General features: G+C 39.7%; 1 protein-coding gene across 1 annotated transcript; it reads left to right on the forward strand.

Annotated features, from left to right (window-relative positions):
* Positions 1 to 2,029: 2,029 nt before the first annotated feature.
* On the forward strand, positions 2,030 to 23,009 carry vapal (VAMP (vesicle-associated membrane protein)-associated protein A, like). Its single transcript, XM_034702307.1, has 6 exons — positions 2,030 to 2,271; positions 12,609 to 12,761; positions 14,938 to 15,041; positions 18,282 to 18,362; positions 21,045 to 21,224; positions 21,959 to 23,009. The coding sequence occupies exons 1-6, from the start codon at positions 2,214 to 2,216 to the stop codon at positions 22,118 to 22,120; spliced, it is 738 nt and encodes a 245-aa protein (XP_034558198.1). The 5' UTR covers positions 2,030 to 2,213; the 3' UTR covers positions 22,121 to 23,009.
* Positions 23,010 to 23,114: the final 105 nt, after the last annotated feature.

The following is a 23,114-nucleotide window of genomic DNA, read 5'->3' on the forward strand; positions in this document are numbered from 1 at the left end:
TGGATAGATAGCTGACTCTTGTTCTCATGAGAGGCGTCATGGTTTACTAAAAGATGGAGAAAGAAAACTTCTCATTTAAAGCTTCATTACTGAGGGATAAACTGTGAAAAGGCAGGCACAGGCCCTGTATGGCACTTTTGGTACAGTCAGTTATTTTGGCAAATTAATATAAAAGTATCTGAACTCTTTTAGAACTTTAGAAAAGTTTAATTCGATCATGGCTCTGAAGTAGAGTTTGATCTATACATTATCAGGCTGATGTTAGCTTACACAGATGTGACACACGTTGACACAATAGTCCCAACAAGTTGAAACATGTCATATATTTCATCCATAACATACCTTACTGTCAATTCATAAGATAGAAGTGTAGAAGTGTACGTAGTGTATATATCTTTTATATTTACCATATTTTATTTTATATTCAAATTCTCATTATTATTATCAACATTATTATTTTATTTTTTATTTTATTTTTTTATTATTATTATTATTATTTTTTTATTATTATTACTATTATTATTATTTATTTATTTATTTATTTATTTTTTTTTAACTATGTAAGCCTATTGTTGTATTCTCCTGTCCTGTGTTTTAAGCTGCTGGAACAAACAAATTTTCTCCGAGACCAATAAAGTCTGTCTGTCTGTCTGTCTGTCTATCTATCTATCTATCTATCCATCCATCCATCAATCCATCCATTCAGGCAGAGGCAGAGCCTCACCTACATCATGAAGAGTAAAAAATAAATAATGATTAAATAAAAATCTTTTCAGTTTTAGTTATCTGGTCTGTGCTTTATGTTGATTTTCTTTTTTAATTCAATAATGTCCCTTCACGTCAGTGTCTTGTCTCACCCTGTCGCGGTTCTTTTTCCTGGTGTTGCTCATGTTAGTGAATGTTAATAACCGCTGTCAACGGGTTGTCAAAGGGTTTTGACCAATCAGAATCAAGCTTCTTACAAAAGCGGAAGATCAGTAAGAAAGCCGGGTAATAAACATGATTATTTGAAGCCAAGTGACTTGTTGAATAACAACAAGGGGGGCATTATTTGGTATAATCTAACCTCATGAAGTACTTTCAATCAGATTCAGTCACACTTGATGCTGTGAAAATATGACAATTCCCTACTTTAGGCACGAGGCACGCATCTCACAGAGCTGGAAAGAAATTCCAGATAGGAATTCTGAATGTTTGTTTATTTATTCAGGCAATTTTAGTTTATCTTATTGCAGTTATAACAAAACAAAACAAAAGCATAGTAAAAAAAAACATTTTATTTCAGGCCATCAAGGGCCCTCTCCCCACTTGGGCACTAGGTAGTCAGTCCCACTTTTCCCCCCACTATGACGCCCCTGCCTGTGCATTTAGTATGTAGAAGTTCTATTTCTGTTTTATTTTAACCCCGAACACAAACCAGTTAACCCTCCTGTTATGTTGCAACCCCTTTTTAAAGTCTAATTTAGGCAATATGTGCCTTTCAAACCAGCTAAATGCAGCATAAAAATCTGGGCAACATGTGACAGTCGTGTTGATTTATCAACATCACTTCATAAAAATAAAAAAAAATCCAAATTTAAAATAAAAATAATAATAATAATAAAAAATCAATGTCATGTAAAACTCTTGTGTTTATATTTAGGGCGTTACAATGTACATTAAAAAAGTTTTAACATTAATTGTAATGAAAAACGAGTGAGTTATCCTCATTGAACCATGATCTGTGATAATTAAAGAACACCAGTGGACTAAATCTTGATCTAAATGGTTAGTAATGGAGTTAACAATTAGATTTAAAAAAGGTGTATTGGGATTTTTTGGGGTTCTGATACTTTTGGATGATTGAGTATGCCCCGGGTCAAATTGACCCAGGAACATTATTGCTGTTCCAGAGAAACAAACATAAAAGGAGGGTTAACAAACTAGTTACTGGTAAACTGAACTCAGACTTTCCCTTGTTTTATGAGAATATTTCCCACGTTTTATTACACAGATCGTCAGAGCAGCTCTTCACCATAAACCATAATCACATCAGTCGCAGAGCCACGAGGGCGCGCAACAGGGTTGTGCGCTGGCGCGTTCAAGTATTTGTACCCACATGCTCGTTCTCAGAGCTCAGTCAGCATTTGACTCAGTAGTGGCAGGGGATCTAGGATTTCCACTTGTCAGTTTTACTCCCCGACACCGAAATCAAGTGCATCCCCTCAGCTAAAATGTCAAAGTTGGATCAGATCCTCGTTCTCGACCCTCCCGTCGACCTCAGATTTAAAGGTAGGTGAATCCAACATTTCTTTGACGTGTTGCTGAAACGTCCAGCTTCTAGTGGTGGTGGGTAATTACCTGACTGAAAAGACTTCACACTCCCTCCAGCGAATTTCACTGCTAGCGAACTAGCTAGCATTCACCGCCATTTTAAGTTAGCCAGGGACCAGACGGGCCGCTGAATCCTCGAGCTGGAGTGACGCGTAAAGCCGGCGTGGCGTGCGTCTTGACCGGCTGCCATTCATGACAACACCCAGAGAAGAGGTGGAAGAATGTGAGGAAGCTGTCAGTGTTTGTGAAATGTAACTGCAGTAAGCATTAAGAGCAGTGTGTTTACAAGAGCTCTGACTTTAGCAGCAACATGAGCTATCCACTATACTGTTGCTAGTAGGAGCAGCAAACTGTTGTTTCCTTGGGGCTCAGCCTATTCCCTGAAATGCACAAACCGGACGTAATGTGAAGGAAATTAACTTTCTTAGCGACAAACCTGACACTCCTCTGGTAGACACTTTGTATGTCGAGCTGGGGAAGTAACTGGAATGACAAACTTTATGCCCAACAACCTACAGACTGCTTTAAGGAACATTTGGTTCACATTAGTTCAGTCCTCCTAGCCTTTTCCACTATATGTGCTTCATTAATAATAATACAACTGTCGACGAGCAACCATGATCTCACAACACATTCACATGAGACTAATGTAACCCACACATTAAGGATCCACTGATTGCTCTCCTGACAATGATAAGGTACAATGATGTGTCTAAGCTAGCTTGCTAATGCAAAAGTTGATCTGCAGCTAACTCGTTAGCAGCATTCCAACACTAAACTGGCTCTTATTACAGTTTTTCTCAGTCGCTTTGGTACATTTATCAGATCAGAATTGAAATTCTAAAAACTACTTCTTCCATCTTCACATCATTGTGTCACTTGTGCACATCAAAAAAGCAGTTTCTCATTTCTTTAAACAAGTTCCAAATGCTTTGGTACATCCATGCAAATGATTATGTACAATTCTCTGCTGTTTCATACATTATCAAGTGCTCATGTCATGTTGATCAAAATGTATTTTAATGGGTCTGTCAAGCGGCAACCTCCGGTCTCAAACTATGAAGCCCATGCGAAAGTATTATAAACTGCAATTCATTGAGAATCCTCTTGAGGCTGGCTGCAGAAACACCGGAAACACCATAGACACCAATTCAAAAAAGACGATCTTTGCAGCATTAATAAACATGTTTACAGCCTGGTTCAAAAAACGACGTGGCTTATTTCTCTATCAGCACACACTGTACTGGGGTGAATTTTTTTCTAACATGACGGTTCAGAAGATATTAAGATTAAAAGTTTTTGCCCAAATAAGGACATGACTGACTTGACTCCCGGACGGGAACACATAGCTGTTTGCTAGGAGGCTCAAACTCCGCCTCTTTACGTCACACTCTGCCTGGTTGAGTTCCACATTTCCAATATGGTTGCTGCTGTCGATTGGCTTCAAAGCAGCGCTCAGGAACAGATGGGTGACATCACGGATACTACGTCCATTATTGATAGTCTATGGTCTCTGTTGAATAGTCTTACCCTCCACAACATTTAGGCATTAGTTCATCGCACAAGTCTTCACATGCAAAATGGTTGAACATGTTGTCAGATTATGTCCGTCACATTTCTGTACATTTCCATTAGACTTTTTTTCTAAATCTGTCATGAATTGGTAAAATGCTCCCAGGTGAATCTTGACTTTATGTAACGAAGGGAAATGTATGAAGCATTAGACCAACCAATGATCAACCAGTTTTCTGACATAGCTCAAAGGTGTATCTCATGAACCATCAACTGGCAAGTGTGTATATATATATATATATATATATATATATATATATATATATATACTTATATACCATTTACTTAAACGTAAATGTGAATCTTGTCCAGTCTCTTGCAATTAATGTCCCTCATACACTAAGGTGTAACTTACAATTTACAATAACTGTCATCAAAACTTTAGCCATAGTTTACATCAGAACGTCCCTCCAGAGTACACTGTTATATTGACAACATGACTAAGCAATGTGACTGTCTTATCCGTACACAATGACACAAGGACTTGTCATTCTGATGGCACTGACATGTTCATTGACACAGATATTTACTTTTGAGAGATGAACTAAGGATTTTGAGCAAGATACTGGCTTCTGCAGGTAATCCATGGTGTTTTGCTATTTGTACGAACTGTTTTGAGAAATGCACTTACTGTTTTGCAAATGTTGAGGATGATTCGAGAAATGTACCAAAGCGGTTGAGAAAAACTGTAAAGATGCAGCTATTCAGAGAGTCAGGGCTTGTATGCAGACGATGACTACAACATTAAAGCTAAAAGCTGATAAGTAGATGTTTTGGAAATGAATTATGGATTATTTGTACTTTTATTTAGTCGTTTTCATAATGTACACATTGCTAGGAGGCTCAAACTCCGCCCCTTTACGTCACACTCTGCCTGGTTGAGTTCCACATTTCCAATATGGCTGCTGCTGTCGTTTGCTATGAAGTAGCGCTCAAGAACAGATGGGTGACGTCACGGATACTACGTCCATACAGTCTATGGTTCTCACTGTCTCATGATGTAGCTGAGAATGCCAGCTTTTAATGGGTAGTGGTATTAAAAAGCCAATCGTACCAAGATATTTTTATGTTCAGCTCATTTTCCCAAAATGTGATGTATGCATTATTATTATTCCCTTCCTGCTTCTGGAGTTGTTTCTTTTTTATTTTTGTTTCATTAACTCTCTTATCTGGGCCCGTAGACCGAATTAAATCTTTCAAAAAATCTAAAATACCAATAAAGATTACAAGCACAAGCAGGGCTATTATTCAGTGTATGTGCTTTTCGTATAAGATACATTCTTTTGTTTCATTAGACCAAAAATGACAGTAGGCTGTAACATGGGGCTTACTAGCTTGTGTTGTTAAATCGCTGTGACATGATAGTCTGATACCTGTCAACAGGGCTAAAATTGACTGATACCAATACTCAGAGGATTTATCAGCTGCTGTTGCATTTTGCAGACTCCTCAACCTATTTAATTCCTTTAGATATAGTGTAAGCGGGAAATGTAGCTAGGATTTCAACATTTTGTTTGTATTTAAAAGTCACCTGTGGTTCAGGTAACAGCTAACAGTTAAACTTTATTGTGCTGATGCAAGTACAAGTCTCAGTGTAGGCCAAGGCCGTGCTATTGTAAACAGTTCCTGCACTTTATTATGATCATTATTCATTCTGACCCAGAAGTCTGCTCTGTATTTCTCATATTTGTCCCAGTTACTGTCCTCCGTCTCTGCTACAGGCATCACTGTCAATGAGACACTGTTTCATTATTGCTGAATGCACCAAGTATCTTTTAGCTCATTGTGCCGCTGATCTAAAAGGCTGATTGTCAGTCAGGACTAGGTATGAGATACTCCTGATGATAACCTGGACTTGACAGGATTGTTCTAAAGGTCACCAGTTCACATACCAGACTCACAGTACAGCTTTAGGTGGAGGAAAGTCACAGATACGTCTAAGTGCTGAGGTGTCCTGTGTTAAATTGATTTGTCATATTTGAACACGCCATTACACGGTTCAGATCCTGTCGCAGATAATGCCGCAGGATGAGAAGAAGAAAGATAGCTGAATGTTAAACTCTTAACCCGTGATCATTCGCTTTACTGTGAAACTTTTTCTCTGATGCACTACAAGTTTGAAAGATGCGAAGAAGACATGCCGGTCAGCGCAATCCCAAAAACAACAAAACTCAAGCTTGTTTAATTACTCGCTAGTGAAAAATATAAAGAGCTTTAAACAGATAGGAGTTCCTGCAACAGGTAAGTAATGCTTTGCTTTGAGGCTCAAGGAAACCAAGTTTTGAAAAAGGGGAACAAGAGATGACCCCAGATAAACACCCGCTTTGTCCCTCAGCTGAACCTTTAATTGATATTAGTGTCCTGTCTGATGTCAGAGACGTGGTCCATCATAATGTGATCACAAACCTCCTCATTCTACCTGATTAAGAAATTCTGCCCTAATTGAACTTATTCATATTACTGAACAGTCACAGGGTCTACATTTTCTGCTCACGTAAAAAGTCCTGCGTACACCAGAATAGACTGGAGGCTATATAAAAGAATGATGCGGACACAGATGATCTTTAATTGACAGTAGTAAATCTGACAACCCTTGTCCCATGGAGAAAAACATGTTTACTATAAGTCATGAGGGAGAAATGTTGAATGAAATGAAATCAGCTGCAGATGTATTTATGTATCAGTTTACAATGAAGAGCAGACAATCTAAAGCGTCACCTGTTCTCTCTTTGTTCATTCTGAATACTTCATTCTTGGGTCTGATGTGTTGTGAAAAGAGTTTGTGTTTTTGTGCCCGAGCCCCAACTAATTGTTTACCTCCTGTATGACCCAGCATGAAATTAACTATTCAGCTGATCAAATCTAATTCAAATCTCTAAATAGAAAAGGAAAGGATTAATCAGTTTGGGAGGTCCAGGAGGAACACAGAGGAAAATGAAATGGTTCCTGCTCTGTCTTTCAGAAGCAATACGAGGAGAAGGAAGATGACCACGGCTCCTTTACTGTCACAGAGGCCGAGCTAAATCGGTCTGCGTGTATCTGAGAGCTGGTCTGTTTTAGAGCCTCTGCTGGGATTCCTCCAGCAAGCTAGAGGGGGCAGCCCTCCTTTCCTTGGCTGGTATTTTTAGAATAGTACTGGCCTGGGGGACCCTAACTCAGCATACATGCACTGAGATGAGAGAGACGGTGCTAACGCTGCTCGAGCAAAGGTGGCATCTCGGAGTTAGGCAGTGGATGCGGGCTATGTGGGTGTATATCTGATGCGTACAACTTCTCTCCAGTGTTTCATCCATTTCAGTCTTGGTTGAGTAATGCTCACAGAGCAGAAAACCCACATTGTGTAGAATTTATCTCAGTCAACCTTGTTTCCTTTTTGCTGATGCAGTTACTCGGTTGTCTAAGGACTGCGTGTGTTTATTGAGTCAGGGTGACAGAGGAGGGTTTGTTAAAATACCTGACTCAGGGTTTTTGTCTCCTTAAGGAGCTCTGCTGCTCTTGATATTTGGCACATTATCCAAAATGTTAACTCGACCGCAACATAAGACATCAGAATCAGAGTAGGCGGATTTGTTGAGGCAATATCAAACAATAAAGTATATTTAAGGCCCAGCTTTTATGTTTTCTAATATGCATTTTTATTAACTGTGTTCACAATATGAGCCTGTCAGATGTGATCTGCTGCTGATACTTTGCAGTGTGAAGTCTTCCTTGTTGGATCAGGCGGGAGTGGCTGAAGGGTATGAGATGAGACTCAGGAGGCAGGGCGTAGCATCAAAAGCATGAAAGAAAGCCACGTTGTAACATTACAACACGATGTTGGACAAAGCAGCAAAGACCGAAGTTGGGACGACTGTTTTTGCATTGATAGCAATGTGATGTAGAAACGGCAGATGTGCAGACATCCTTGATCTAAGTCTCCATCAACCTCTGATGTTTTTACTCATCCTGCTATGTGTTGCTTTTCCTGGTTCACACTGAATGCAGGTCACATGGTATAAACATCATGAAACCTGCCTGCTTGCTGTGAACTTCTCTGACTTTTATGCTACCTTCTCACGTTGACTCTCAGATTGCCCGCCTGTCAATCAAGCACTTCTGTACAGAGTGTGCTGATAGAGAAATGAGCTATTAAGACCCAAACAGTTTTTTGAACCAGGCTGTAAACATGTTTATTATTGATGCAAATATCGTCTCTTTGAATGGGTGTGTATGTGGTTCCCGGTGTTTCTGCAGACAGCCTTAAGCGGACGCTTAATGAACTGCAGTTTTTAGCTGTTCTGCATGGGCTTCATATTTTAAGACCGGAGGTTACCGCTTGGTTCACACATGCACATACTTTTTTTGCATATTGAAACCAGCTGTGAAGAACATGTACAATACAAATGGCAATGTTTCAATGTTTCACTGAGAAAGCACACTCCGACTTTAAGGCTTACAACACTCTCAACACTGTCTGCACTACATATAGGGAAGCTTTGTGTAGATGATAGGCTGGCCTAGAGATATCATAATTGTACACAGTCGTTTTTTCAAGAAAGTTGACTTGTGAGGAAATTGGCTGGTTATGAAGATGCTAATCCACAGAAACGAGTTCCATATTTGTTAGACTCTAATCAGAAAAATATCCGGCATGTCCAACGCCAGAGAATCATTCTAGATCTTAAATAATGACGCCTAACCTTTACTTCTTGGAAACGGCTTTATTTACGTACCGTCATTCCTCACTAATTCAAAACATCTAAATATGATTATTTCATCTCGACAACTCGACTTGCATGACTACATTTAATTTTATACACAATGATGGAAAGTCCATAACTGCCATTACCAGTAACATTGACAGTGTATCACATGGCTCATCTACACAAACAGTGTTCAGTGTGTCTGGATTAATGGTGGTGGTGTTATGATTACACGGTATGGAAACTGCAGGACTAAATGTTTGTTGTTTTGGAACACAGGGTTATGAAACATAGTTTTTAAATAACTGCACACGATGTATACTAACATAATCACCTCCCACTCTCTGACACTGACCTCTTAATAAAAGCTACACAGGAAAAACTAAAGAGGTCCAACCCAAACTGTACAAAGAAATATCAGATGGTGCAGACTGTGCCCGTGACAAAAGGTTTTTCAGGTTTGTAGGAATGTCTTTGTGATGCACCTGTGCTGACAACAACGCCCCACTCATCACCCAAACATGTTAGCTTTAGCTGGGTGGAGCCACTCCAATCTGGTCCTGCAATGCTTCTTATCTCTGAGTGCTGGTTGTGAAGGAACACTGAAAAGGCTGTGCTCACTTCCTAACAATGACCGAGCTGTGGTAAGACACAGGAAGCTTGGTTATGTTCCCCTTTTTGAATATCTGAAACAAGGACAATGTTTTAGAAATTCAAACCAATGTCAGATCCTCATCATCAATGATTTGACCTGACTGTATGTCTTTTCTGTTCAAAGGTTTTATTACTACTCTGGAGGTCAGGGTACAAAAACACCTGATCATTATTTTTCAAACATTTGACCCAGTCATAAATATGTGTTAACTCCTACCAGACATTTCAATATATGTCTCTGTAGTTATCAGCTGAGAATATCATAATATTTGTGCAAAAATTACATTTCCCTGATGCCATACCATCTAGCATCCCGATGTAATAAATCAGAGCACATAAAGGACGTCCAGGATAAAAAACTAAAGCCAATTTCACTGCTGACACTTTAAAGATTCAAAGGCGAGGCTAAAACTTTGTCCCCTCTCGCTTGGATGGAAGACTAATTGGAGCATGAAAGTTGAGTTCATTCACGACAACAGTGCAGGGTGTGGAATTTCACATTAATCACCTGTTTAGATAAGGTATAAGTTGTTATAACAAAGGGTTTTGTCTCTTTGACCGACTAGTTGGTGCTAATAGCGCTTTGCTAGGTGTCGCCTCGGCTAATTCAGGGACTGAACCTTTGTATATAGTTTGTTGTTTTTGCCTTTTTGGGGATTTCTTTAAAACTCAGATATGAACCCCAAACTCTTTTGGTGAGGGAAAATCCAATAATGTGTGAATTGCATGTAAGCGTTTATTTACGGGCAGCCAAGGAATGGCCAACTGATGTTGGGTTTTCATTGGCAGATAATTGCCAATGCCAATAATTAGAAGGCAGGTCGGCTTATGACCAGTCTATAATTTAATAATATCAATTATTCTTGGCACATTACAATCTAACAGACCTGTAAGCTGATCCATGCAGGTCTAAGTACACACGGCCAGTACAGTGAAACTGTGAATGGCTCATTAAGTTGGTTCTGGTTCCTTTGATCGCTCCAACGTTACTTGGATAACTGTGGCAATTCTAGAGCTAATACATGCCCTCGAGTGCTGACCTCGTGGATGCGTGCATTTATCATACCCAAAGCCAATGCAGGGTCGCTTTGGTGACTCTAGACAGCCGATCAATGGCCCCCGTGATGGCGACGTCTCATTGGAATGTCTGTTAACGAGGAATCAGGGTTCGATTCTGGAGAGGGAGCCTGAGAAATTGCTACCACATCCAAGGAGGGCAGCAGGCGCGCAAATTACCCACTCCCGACTCGGGGAGGTAGTGACAAAAAAATATACTTAGCCTGAAACATGTTTTGGATTGATCTTTCATGGAATAGAAGTGTACATTGGTTTATGTTTTAGATTTCAGATCATGATTGGTATTCAATTTTGAAGCAGGGAATTGCTTGGATTTGATGTGCTTTCATTTAGGAAGAGAAAAACATTGTTGTATGGAAAAGATGATGGCGACTAAGGAAAGTTATAGTAGAATGCAGAATGATGCGTCTGCCTGCAGTGTCTGCAGACATTAATTGTTATTAATCGGCCTCGTGAGCTCAGGTATCGGCTGATGCCAGCTTAATTATTTCAAAATGACTTCAATCAGCCCGATGAATTGGTCCATCTCTCATGCAGAGGTCTTACAAACTGTCAAATTTAATCATTAAATGTTTCTCATGCATTGTTTATTTGTGCTGGCATGTGAGAAACAGTCAGTATAGTACCTTGTTTGTGTTATTCTCCTTCAGTTTGTGGGCGATCTGGAAGTTTCCATTGCTCCATATCCTCCATTAAATCTGGTCATCTTTTACAGATAGGGTCTTGTTCGTTGGAAAGTTCACAGGCTAGCTTGCTGATTCAGTAGCTAATGAATTATCCTCAGACATTGACTGTATACCTCTGATAACATAGCATTTGCAACCTGTACCTCTTTACAGTTCCACTGTCTCTTCTAAACACGATCACTGCTTGAGAGAAAAACAACATAGCCGTGTGAGGCCTCGGAAACATTTATGACAAACCGATGAGTGACGCCACCGTGACCTCATCTAGTATTTACAGTCTGTGCTTCAAGCACCTGTCGGATAACACTGAGAGTAGCTTCATAAGAGTCTTGTGGTCCGTGGTAGTATTTTTAATATTAAAATAACCTCTTAATGTTTAACTGGCTGATGCAGTGCAGCGGGACAAATTGGTAGCGTGGCAGAGCTGTTATGTCTAACCAGGTATCATGGGACATATTTCTCCGGCTCCCAGCCTAATTGTGCTGAATCGAATTTTGTGGGCTTCTGACTTGGCTTCAAGTTTTGTTTTTGACATGATGTGACTTTAAAAAGCCTGATAATGCTGACGGTTAGGTATCTAATTTGATACGAGCTCTGTCACAAGATGAAGGGCTAACTACTGATCTCTTGATACACTACGACCTGAGGTCGGATAAGTAGTATATACAACATCTGTATGAAATCAGCTGTCCGGAAAAAAAGAATTAAAGTGCATTTAGAGAGATCTGATCTTCACGAGTGTGTCATGCTCAGCTTCCACTTAAAGGTAGTGCGCTCATTCCAGCCGGTATAATTGGATATTTCAGGCTACAGTGTTTATAAGACTTGAGTTTTAAAAGGAGAACAAACACTGTCTTAAAGTTCTACCAATGAGGTAACAGAAGCTTCAATAATCCTCCAATAAATGAATCATAGGGCACTTTTTCTTACACTTGAAAGTAGATTCAGTTATTATTGATAATGTAGAAGTATCACAAGTAATATACCAGTTTTATGTGCCCTCCGTATCGATCCCTGTTTTAGGGTTAGATAAGGTAAAACCTTCCTGCGGTACAGCCTCCAGGCCAAAGAACTCGCTATTCAATTAGTCCTTTTAATCACCAGGGTCTAGTTGAGTTAAAACCTGATCTTGTTTTTTTAACTAATCTCTTCAGAAGTTCCTTTTAAACTCCTGCTCCAGAAACACAGCCCCTCATCACAGGGTCCCTCTGTCTCCGTCCCGGCAGTGATGGAGTTAAACCTGATAAATCCGATTCACCTTATTTCTGCAGTGTCACTGAAAACATATCTGATGATCAAAATCAAGCCAATTCCCCCAGAAAATGTCTCATTGTGCAAATTCTTGCAGCAGCAGATTATTCAATTGTTGATTTCGTGTAAAACTCTGTCGTGGTGAACTTTGGAGGATGTGCTGCCAGGAAAATGTTCTTCTGCAGTTAATCATAGCAAGAACATGACTGTCCAAGGACTGTACCTTTTTGTTATTTATTATAGATTGATTGATTTAATTTGTGAAATAGGGATAAATGCTTCAATATTCATGTATGGTATTACAGTGGATGAGACAAGTGTGCTCCTAAAAGACAGAAATGTAACCCTCTTATGTTTGTTCTATGTCCATCAGGTCCTTTCACAGATGTAGTCACCACGAACCTCAAATTGAAGAACCCCTCTGACAGAAGAGTGTGTTTCAAAGTGAAAACGACCGCACCCCGCAGGTACTGTGTAAGGCCAAACAGTGGTGTCATCGAAGCAGGCTGCACTGTCGTTATCTCGGGTAAGTTTTTATTCATTCATTCATTTTAACTTAATTTTAACCCAAAATGTTACTGCTATAGAGACAGTGAGGAGCCTTTAAAGGGAAACTGTGTCACTAAGACAGAGCGTGGTTTGGTTGTATGTAAACAAGGCTACCTGCTAAGATGAAGCAGAGGTGTTAAAGCCCCAAGCTGTGATTTTTGGAAGCGTTTTTTACCCTACCAAGTCGACACGGCTGGTCATCGCCCATTTGGTATAGAGCACAAACTGGATGCAGAAAATAGAAACTGACCAGTGAATGCTGTAGACTAGAGCTGTAAATCAGTGGCTAAACATATTTACATACTAACAAATATCCTTCTCTTGTTTTAAATATTAAAATGTGTTGTCTTGCTCAGTTAAATCAGTAAAAAGGTGTTTGCATACGGTGCTCTCACATTAACAAAATTCAGTTTCAGTAGGGCTTAGGTAACATATGCTGTATACATTGTTTCACAAAGAGATGAGGCTCATTTAAAACAAACAGCATACTGCAGATGAAGACTTTTAAAGGTCTGTCATAATCAGCCTAACATTTTAGTTATTGCTCCATTAATCAATTATCGTGGCCTATATTCCTCACAATCTCTCCAAAGCCATGCACAACTTCTTAAAACTACCTTTTTTACCAACCGAACCCCAAACAATCCTCACTTAGGCTGTTTTCGAAACCGCCTACTATACCAGTACATGCTGATTTGGCCAATTTTCAGTAGTATGTAGTATGTGAAGAGGAGCAAAATCTGCAGTCTGCCAATACTTCCTGGGTGTCGTACTGATACGGGAATGTCTCAATATGCAGCGGGCCAGTCTGCCTCGCGTACTGTTTCCCACAATGCACAGAGCTAACCTTACGCTTCTTCTTTTTTCCGTATATGACGGTGGGGAACTCAGTTTTTAGGTGCTGTGAAAATTATTAGATTCCATATAAACCACCTCTTAACTTTTTAAATCACAAGGTATGCTAAAGAAGCAGTTTCTCTATCAGCTTGGCCATTGTTTACTTCCTGAAACCAGAAAATCCAGCGACGCCTGGCGCCCCGCCCCCCCAGTATAATGGTAGGGGAAACACTGCAGAACAGATCCAACAGAACAGTCATACTACATACTATCTTCAAAAGCAGTTTGCAGTATGCAGTACGTACTGCATACTAAATTCATAGGTAGTATGTCGCAGGCCTTTCGAAAATGGCATGAATGATGAAGGAAAGCTGCAAACTGTTACACTGAAGGATAAAGGAACAGAAAAATTGTCACTTTGCTTGAAAATGAATAAGATGTTTAAAAGATTGAAGCTTTATTGAATAAATGTTACTCTGAGAGGCCTTTTTAAAAGCACGGTTATAACCAGTTTGATGGTAGCGTTAAAGAACCGACCACAGTTTGTAGCATGGCAGGAAGTTCTGGTTTTAGAAGACTAAGGAAAGTAACCCGTGTAAAAAGTGGATTCTAGTTCTGCCTCAAATAATCTAATTTGTTCCATCAGGTTTCTGTTGTTTTATTCATCTTATTCAGTTTTGGACAGAAGCCTTACCTAAAATGTTTAGAGCAATTTTTCGAATGAACAGATTCATTTGAAATTTTGCGTTTCTAAAGCCGGGACCATTCTGAAGCTATTTTTGAAATTTCCTCCATATTTTTAAATTGGTATTAGCTGCAGTGTACTTTAACGTTCACACTCAAAGTGGGAAAAGAACTCAAACTTCTGAGCTGAACCTCCTCTTCATGGTCAGTACGTTCCAGGTCCTCAAAATTCCAAGAATGCACCGCTTCTTACGCACCAGTCATGGCGTGATGGAGTAGCTGGCTGGAAAAAGTTTTATGATTATACCTAATATTAGGTAACTCTATTAAAGGGAGATATGGCATCTGCGTCAGTCTAATACTATTTAGATTCAGGATGAGTAACAATGCAGATTTATTATAGGAAAATTACATTTGGAGAAATTGAAAACATATTTTATGAATTGTGCAGAAAAAAAGAAAACATGACTTCAATCAGACGGGTCAAATCGAATCATATGGAGAGCCAGTTGGATGAGATTTGATTTTCTTTTGTTTTTTATATGTTTTACGCGTTCAGGAACAGATGTCTTTGATTTCTTACGTAGAATATTTGGCCGATCATTTATTTATGTATCGTTTCTTCTTTGCAGTCATGCTTCAGCCCTTCGACTACGACCCCAACGAGAAAAGTAAACACAAATTCATGGTGCAGACGATTTTTGCCCCTCCAAATGTGTCTGACATGGATATGTTGGTGAGTGATTTTCTTTTTCTTCCATTAATGCTTGAGCAAATGTTAGGCAGGATCGGTTTACTGAGAGATATCGGGCATCAATGGGTCGTCCATGGAACCTGTTGGGAGCAGGCTTTGGAGCCCATCGGGGCTGGATCCTTGGGTGTTCTTGTGAATCCATCTGCCCGTGCAGGGAAAAGAGATTTGATTTGGCAAGAGGCAGGGGATTAAAGTTTTGAATACAGAGCACAGAGAGTCATTTGCACACTCCAGTTTATTCTGACATCGTTTTTTAGAAATGCAAATGATGATTCTTTTAAAACATGTGATTTGTAGGATGCATAGATTAACAAAAATCTGTTTACCTAAGTCAAATTCCTTGTGTGTTCAAGCATACCTGGCCAATAAAGCTGATTCTGAAGAATCATCAACAGTGTAAATGTTCACCATAAATATTAAACAACAAACTGATAGTTGAGCTATGCAGTCAGTTCTTTGTTTAGAGCTCAAACATCTGTAGGCTTTTAGGTTATGCATTTATTTATAGAGTCTATTTTCTAGCTTGTTATCTATTCTGTATGCTGCTGGCTGGACGTCATGACCGGGGAGACCAGGGCAGTGGAAATGTCATACACGTAAAAGAAGAAAGTATACTTGATGACAGATTCAATTGTAAATCAAACAGAACTATACTAACAGTTACTGTATTGTAGGGTTACATCATCATCTGATTTTATTATGTCAGGGATAATGTATAGTGATCAGGTGGTTGTGCTATTAAGCTTATTGTCCAGCTACCAACTAATAAAGGACAGGTTGACTCCAAAACATTGATTTAAAGATTATACACTGCTTAAAATAATACTCCCTCCAATCCCATGGTCTGTAATGTTTCCATGGCAACGGATTCCCATCAGCCTACTTAAAAGAACATTATCATTAAACAGAACATTCAATTTAGTCAAATTAAACCTTTCCTGTTAAGTTATGTTAAACTACATCAAACTGAACGATTACACTGAAGGCATCGATGGACGAGGTGAAACATTTCTGTAGAAATATTCAAGTATTTAAATGCTCTGTCCTCGTTCAGCTCTCCACCTTCTCAGAGCTTTGCAGGTGACGAACCCTCACACTGAAATGTGGCAAATGTCACAACTTTTAACATTGTTGCTGTTATCACCATCAGATTACTACAGGATCTAATATTAAAAATATTCCTCGTGTTGTTTCACCTTCTGATCAAGAATGCTAGCAGAAACGTTTTTGCCACAGTGTCATCAATCAGGAATGAAATGTGGCAGACTCCTTTTCACAGATTGATTTGGGTTCAGGTTGTTCCTGGTCAATCAATCAATCATTCTTTATTTATATAGCACCAAATCACAACAAACGTTATCTGAAGACTCTTTACAAACAGAGCAGGTCTAGACCATACTCAGTTCTATTATTAACAAAGACCCAACATCAAGACAGGATAAGATCCAGTCCCATCTTACAGACAGGACTCAGTCTGATCTCATCTTAATCCAACATGAGTAGAGCACTTTGCAGCATTTAGCAAGTTACAGCAGCAAGGACAAACTTTCTTCAACAGGAAGAAACCTTGAGCAGAACCAGACTCATGTTAGACACACATTTGCTGAGGCTGAGTTTGGGTTGGAAAGAGGGATAGAGGAGATGATGAGAGAGATGATAGTTGTGTCGTTTTTGTTGTTGAGAATCAATCAGAATGACCAATCAGAATCAAGTATTTAACACAGCCAAGTAAAAAGAATGGTTTGTACCACGATAGAAGATTTGCTCGCTGTAATGCTTCACGGTTGAGGAACTAGCAACTTCAGTGATTGTAAATTCCCACAATTAGAAATAAGAGATCATTTCAGCTACAGCTCAAAACAAATATCTGCAAAACACAGCGTAGAACAAAATCCTACATTTTCTAGTGTAAGAAGCTGGTTTCCTTTCATCTGTGTGGGTCCACACACAGTTTGCCACATTACTCAGCCTGCCTCCACAAAATCAACAATCCCAGCAGTCACAGTGTTGACAGGCTTCTAAAGCAAAGACTCATCCATTTCAATGAGGATTATTTTTATCAAATATTTACATAAAGTAGGTCAATGAAATTCTATATTGATTTTGATGTCTGTAGCTTTACATACATGTGTCCTTTCCAACTGCATGAAGTCACCACAGTGTACAGTTCACTGGTGCTCTTGCAGCTACAACAACTCAGAATAAGCAGCTACAACAACTCAGAATAAGCACCATGTTATTAAGTCATTGATGAAATGTTGGAGAAGACCAGCTCTGTGTAACAGCTGGAGTAAAATCTTTTAAAGACAATATTTATGCTCCTAATAAAAGTGTTTTTTTTAAAACATAGAACACATCAGCAGGACTGTAAGTTGAGGTTTCTTATCCTTCACCAATCATTTTTTTAAACATTTCCTGCTCTTTACATTCTCTGCAGAACTGTTTGCAACAATGGACCCATATCCAAGCACAAAACCAGTAAACCTAAATGCATTCCCCAGTCCTCCACCAGAGGACAGCAAAGGCTCAGTCAGGCAGTAAAACAGGACATACCGGTTTCATGAACTGGCTAGTCCATAGTCAGAAGCTAAATCCAGGAAGTACAGAGGAACAAAGGTATGAGGTTCTCAAGGGAAAGCTTGAACCTTTTTCTATTAGAGAAACAGTTCAATAGCTTTAATCAACAGTCAAGCAATTTGTTTGGTCTTCTCTTCAGTCAAAAATCATTCCTTTAAGCCGACTATTCAAAATAAAAAAGGCACAGAAAAGCTTCATAACCAGCACTCCTTTCTAATTTAGTGTATACATATACCTTAAAAAGTCTCATGTCTGTGGTGCATCTGACTGTGTGGAGATTTGTTGTTCTAAAAAATACACAGGCTAATACCATTGGGCTTCTTTTTTTAAACCGACACCTTATTTGTTTGTAAGTGTAAGAAAATCAGAAATGTTGAATTTGTCTTTGATCTTTCGTACTCACCCTGTAAATCCACAGAAAAATGTACCTCTGAGAAGTGTGTGGCTTTTCCGGCTTAAACCTGGACAGTGTTTCTGAATGTTTTTAAAAGAAGCCGTGCATGTTTTATGTTTCTGCCATGTCCACAGATTCAAGGCTGCATTGCATGTGAGCAGTATGAAGTAGTTTGTGAGCATATGTGGATAGAGTCCAGCAGCTAACAGTTTGACTTGATGAGTAACTCTCCCATTTTTCATCTCCACCAGTGGAAAGATGCAAAACCTGATGATCTCATGGACTCCAAGCTGAGATGTGTCTTCGAGCTGCCTTCTGAAAACGATAAAGTGGTAAGAGACGCTGTTGCACCTTTAGACCGGTACACTTTATTATTCCTGCACAGTTTTGTCGATTTCTTTCCTTCTCTTGCTTACTCTTTCACTAAATTGTCAGGTGAAATTTAGATTTTGTTTGGCAGATCTCTCAGATTTGATCAATTCAAGCTTACTTTTAGGTGAAAAGATCATCCTTGGCATGCCAGAGAATTCACACAGGAGTGTAAGGTAGAAGTGAGACAGTCTGCTGAAGCATTGCAGTCATTCAATAATGCAGAATGAGGCATTGTGTTTGATGTTAAGAATAAATAAGCTGCTCAAAATAAAAGTTGTTTTGAATCTGAGGGTGATACAATTCTCCTTGAATAGTTTATAAATGCTCTCTTGCATGACGCATGAATTCTTAGTTGCATTCAATTGAAGTGAAACACAACAGCCTCAGCCATGCCTCTGCACTTCATTTTGCATTTTAACAGCTAGCATCGTCTTTGTTAGCTGCCTGCATAAAGCCCAAGTGCTTCAGTGTGAATACCAAGTGCAGCTGCTCTGAAGCCCGTCCAAGGTGAGAGGAGAGCTCTCGAAGCTGACAGGTTTGAATGATTAGAGCATAGCTGATTGATCAAACCTGACCAATAGTTCACAGCACACAATCATTGATGAACCAAAGGTGTTGTGTTAGAACAGTCTCCACTCAGCATCAAGAATCTGAAGCGCTAAACCTCTGTATCAATAAAACCCTGGAGCTGTATGAAACAGGATTCATAACAGGGCTGTTGTTACAGTCTGTCTCTATGAACACTGGAATCTCGTCTGAATGATCCCTCAGTCTAATCAGGCTTAGATAAGCGAGCTGCTCGATTAGTAGTAGTAGTAGCTGTTGCAGCTGGAGTCCAGCACATCCATATCAGCTGGAGTCTGGAACATCCACAGCAGCAGGATGTCTACGGCAGCTCAGGGGAACCTACAAGACAAGAGAGCTCAGGGACTCCAGAAAGGTCTATGGTTAGTAACTTTAATGGGACAGGCAGAATTAAAGTAAGTGATGGGGGGTTTTGGGGAGGGGGGTGAGATAAGATCCCTGTGTGTCAGTCTAAGCCTATAGCAGCATAACTAAGAGCTGGTCCAAGCCTGATCCAGCTCTAAATATAAGCTTTATCAAAAAGGAAAGTTTGAAGCCTACTCTTTAAAGTAGAGAGGGTGTCTGTCTACCTCCCATACTACTTTTAGAGACTTTAGGTACGACCAGCAGGCCTGCATGTTGGGAGTGTAGCATTAGAGAGGGGTAGTATGGCACTGTGAGCTCTTTAAGATACGAAGGTGCCTGTTTATTAAGAGCTTTGTAGGTTAGAAGAAGGATTGCCTCAAGGCATAGCAGAGTTAGCTTAATGCTAAGACACTACAGTGTGGGTATGTGGACCCCTCAGTCAGCTCCTTATGAGCAACTTGCTTAAAAACATCAAAATTCAGTCAGCATACCCAGACCTTGCAACTTTTTATGGACAATGTCAAGTGCTCTCTTCTACCATTTATTTTTACTCCCTGATATATCAATTAGATTTTTTATTTTGTTTCCTTTAAAAGAAAAACATCACTTGCCTGAATTGTTTAAGTTGATTTTTTGTGTGTGTAAAAATTCAAATGAACAGACCTTTAAAAAAAGCAAAAAAAACATTAAGTATCTGCTCAGGAAAGTTACTGCTTTTATCTCCTCTAAGACTTCATAGTTCTTAGTTTCAACTCACATAAGCCTCAATAAATGAGATCTTCAAATATTAAAAAAACTAGATAAAATGTTACATTTAACAAGTCTGTGTCCTTCATTTAATAAATTAAGGACACAGGCTTGTATGTAGGTCTCAGTGTACTGAAAATCTAAAATCGAATATTTAAGTTTTTATACCAAATCAAATTCACAACTTTTTTGTTGATTTTCATTCTGCTAATGTTATCATCTTTTAGCAGATATTTTCCTTAGCTAGGGAACTCTCTTATTTTTTATGATTTATTACTCAAATGAAATGAAAACGTATTTATTGACCTACTCTACATGGGTGAACATTTTAATTTCCCCTTTAAGGACAGCATCTTAAAATGTTGATATGTTTTCATCCATAACCTGAGAAATAGTTCAGTTTCTTTTGTAAGTCGTCTGTACTGATGGAAGGACAGGAAATCGATAAGTGATGTTGTTTTACAGAGATAAGAGATAAGACTTTTGAGAGGCCAAAATTGATAAAATATCAACAACAGATGTTCCTAATACATGACCCAGGTCACATACACTCAGAGAGACAAAAAAAGCTTAATACTGGATATGTCATTTGGTTTAAAATTGACCTGCAGCCTGATGGACCTCTAAATAACTGCCTGTTCCAGAAGAGGTAATTACATCACTTCCTGTCTCCGTGTTCACTGTCAGCCCTAAACTACAATACACTTCTTGTATTTTCATTACAAAACCCTGGTTTCCCCGTGCCGTCATGTTGTCTGTCCCACTAAACAACGCCACATCAAACAGGACTTCTGGAGGGATGCATTTCCTCCCTGGTCTCTTTGATCTGACGCTGTGAGCGCCCGGGACTCGGACAAGGCTGCCTTTCTTTGGCTCTGTCCGCTGTCTAGAGGCTAGCCTCCATACTTAGCTCAAAGCATGCTGGATCTCACTTTGGTGGTTCTCTCCCTGTGCTTGTCGGGCAGAATGACGTGGAGGCGACCAAAGCGGCCCCGGTGATGAACTCTGCAAAGGCTGACCCGTCAGCAGCCTCGGTGCCTGTCTCTGCCTCACTGGACGAGTCAGAGATGAAGAAGATGATGGATAAGTGTAAGAGGCTGCAGAGTGAGATGAACAAGCTGGCTGACGAGAACCGGCAATTAAAGGTGAGAGGGGTTGATTAAAAAATGTCCATTACATGATGAAACCTTCAAATGCATTAACAGAGAAGAAGCTGAAACCAAATGTGATGTAGAGAAGAGAGGAACGGGTTGCCCTCCTCCACCTGTGTGGGAAACGAAGGATGTTTGTGTGCTGTCACTCAGAATCAGGCTGCCAACAGACAAGCTGCTTCTTCAAGGACACACTAAGATGAAGTCATTATATTTAAAAAATACAGAGACAGTTTTATTTAAAATGGTTTTGTCCAAACATTCAAACAGAGTCCCCTTGATGTGCTTTTAAGCAGCTGCTTAAATTACGTTTAAAGGATGTGTACCTTTTTCTCCTGGATGAAGAGGCCGGTCCACTCAATGTCAAAGAGCTGAAGCTCCACGGGTTTTTCACAGCCTACATCACTGAGCTGATACAGACTGCCATCGTGACATTTTGGTGATGATATGAAAACATTGCTTGTGAGGATGTAAACTGAAGTCAGCACTTAAGCTTTTAATACAGGTGCACCTAGACCCAATGGTGTACAACACCTTCAGCACTGTGTGCACTCATACATAGATGATCACGGTTGGATGAGACTGATGATGCATCTGTGAGTCTTTAGTTGGGGTATCCTTTTAATCGGTCTCGATCCGCCTCAGGAGGTATTTTCCTTCTGCATACACTTGTTTAAAGAGTTTGAACTTCCTGTTGATAACTGTCTGCTCCTCTTCCTCTGTTACAGGACGAAGGTGTTAGAATGAGAAAGGTACCCCGCCCAGACCACATGACATCAAACTCAACTACCCTCCTCGGCCGAGAAACCAGCTCCGCCTCCCTGCCCTCCCTCCTCGTCGTCATAGCAGCCATCTTCATCGGATTCTTCCTAGGGAAGTTCATCTTGTAGACTGGGAGATGCATGCCAGCCGTATCCCCTCTCCTCCCCTCAATTCCCCCGACTCCGGAATAAAAACAGGCCTGGAAAAACCGAGAAGTCTTTCTGTTGACTTTGCCATATCATTGGTAGTGTGGCCTACAGTGAACACATCTGTACAGTATCATACGAAGGCGTCGCCTTTTACAGTCTCACACGGTTAGTACACAGAGAGCTGAGAACAGAAAGGCGACACAAACGTGATTACTCCTCTCTTTTTTTGTTGTTTTCTTTCTTTTTGTTCTTGTTTGTTCGCTGGATTACACAGATATACATCGGGACAATAAAAGTTGTATTCTATCAGTCAAAGTGGAAGAAGCACCTAGAGAGAACCATGAGCAAGAAGCAGTCCGATTAGATCTCTCTCTCTATTCTCTCTCTCTCTCTCTCTCTCTCTCTCTCTCTCTTTATTCTCTCTCTATCTCTCTCTCCCTCCCCCTTTCTCTGTTGTTTTTAATAGGAATTGAATGGGATGTTAGGTGTCTTGTAAATGTAGTTTTAAATCCTTTTAAACACAGACAGAGGACAGACCTTCCATCTTAACGACCTTGCATCGTAACGACCTTGCTCTACCTGTTGCTGGATCGCCTCTGAAGTAAACAAGTTCAGTTTGTAATTTCTACTTCTTGTCTCTGAATGTTCAGGTCCAGCCGGGGTTTATAGGTGCCTCCTCCTTGTACATTTCTGTCCTTTTCCTTTCCTTCACGATGCAGACTCAACTTTATTATTATTATTATTATTATTATACAAATCATATATTCCTTGAGGCAAATATTGACTGAAATAAGGTCTTCATTCTTAAAATCCTGTCCCATGGTATTAAGCATTGAAAAAATAAAATGAAAAAAATGTGGTTTCGATAGCTGTCGTTTCCTGTCTCTGCCATTCATGATACACCCTCAGACATTCATTACATGCAGCATAAATAAGCCTGCTGTCTCTGGATGCCAAGTTTTCTGTCAGTATT

The sequence above is a fragment of the Notolabrus celidotus genome, chromosome 15, assembly GCF_009762535.1.
Source record: "Notolabrus celidotus isolate fNotCel1 chromosome 15, fNotCel1.pri, whole genome shotgun sequence".
Classification (NCBI taxonomy): Eukaryota; Metazoa; Chordata; class Actinopteri; order Labriformes; family Labridae; genus Notolabrus; species Notolabrus celidotus.

What these genes read in the sequence shown, in the direction of transcription:
- vapal (XM_034702307.1), top strand. Translation starts at nt 2,214, where the DNA reads ATGTCAAAGTTGGATCAGATCCTCGTTCTCGACCCTCCCGTCGACCTC. An exon ending in CGTCGACCTCAGATTTAAAG is followed by an intron (nt 2,272 to 12,608) that starts GTAGGTGAATCC and finishes TATGTCCATCAG; the next exon opens with GTCCTTTCACAGATGTAGTC. An exon ending in CTTCTGAAAACGATAAAGTG is followed by an intron (nt 18,363 to 21,044) that starts GTAAGAGACGCT and finishes CTTGTCGGGCAG; the next exon opens with AATGACGTGGAGGCGACCAA.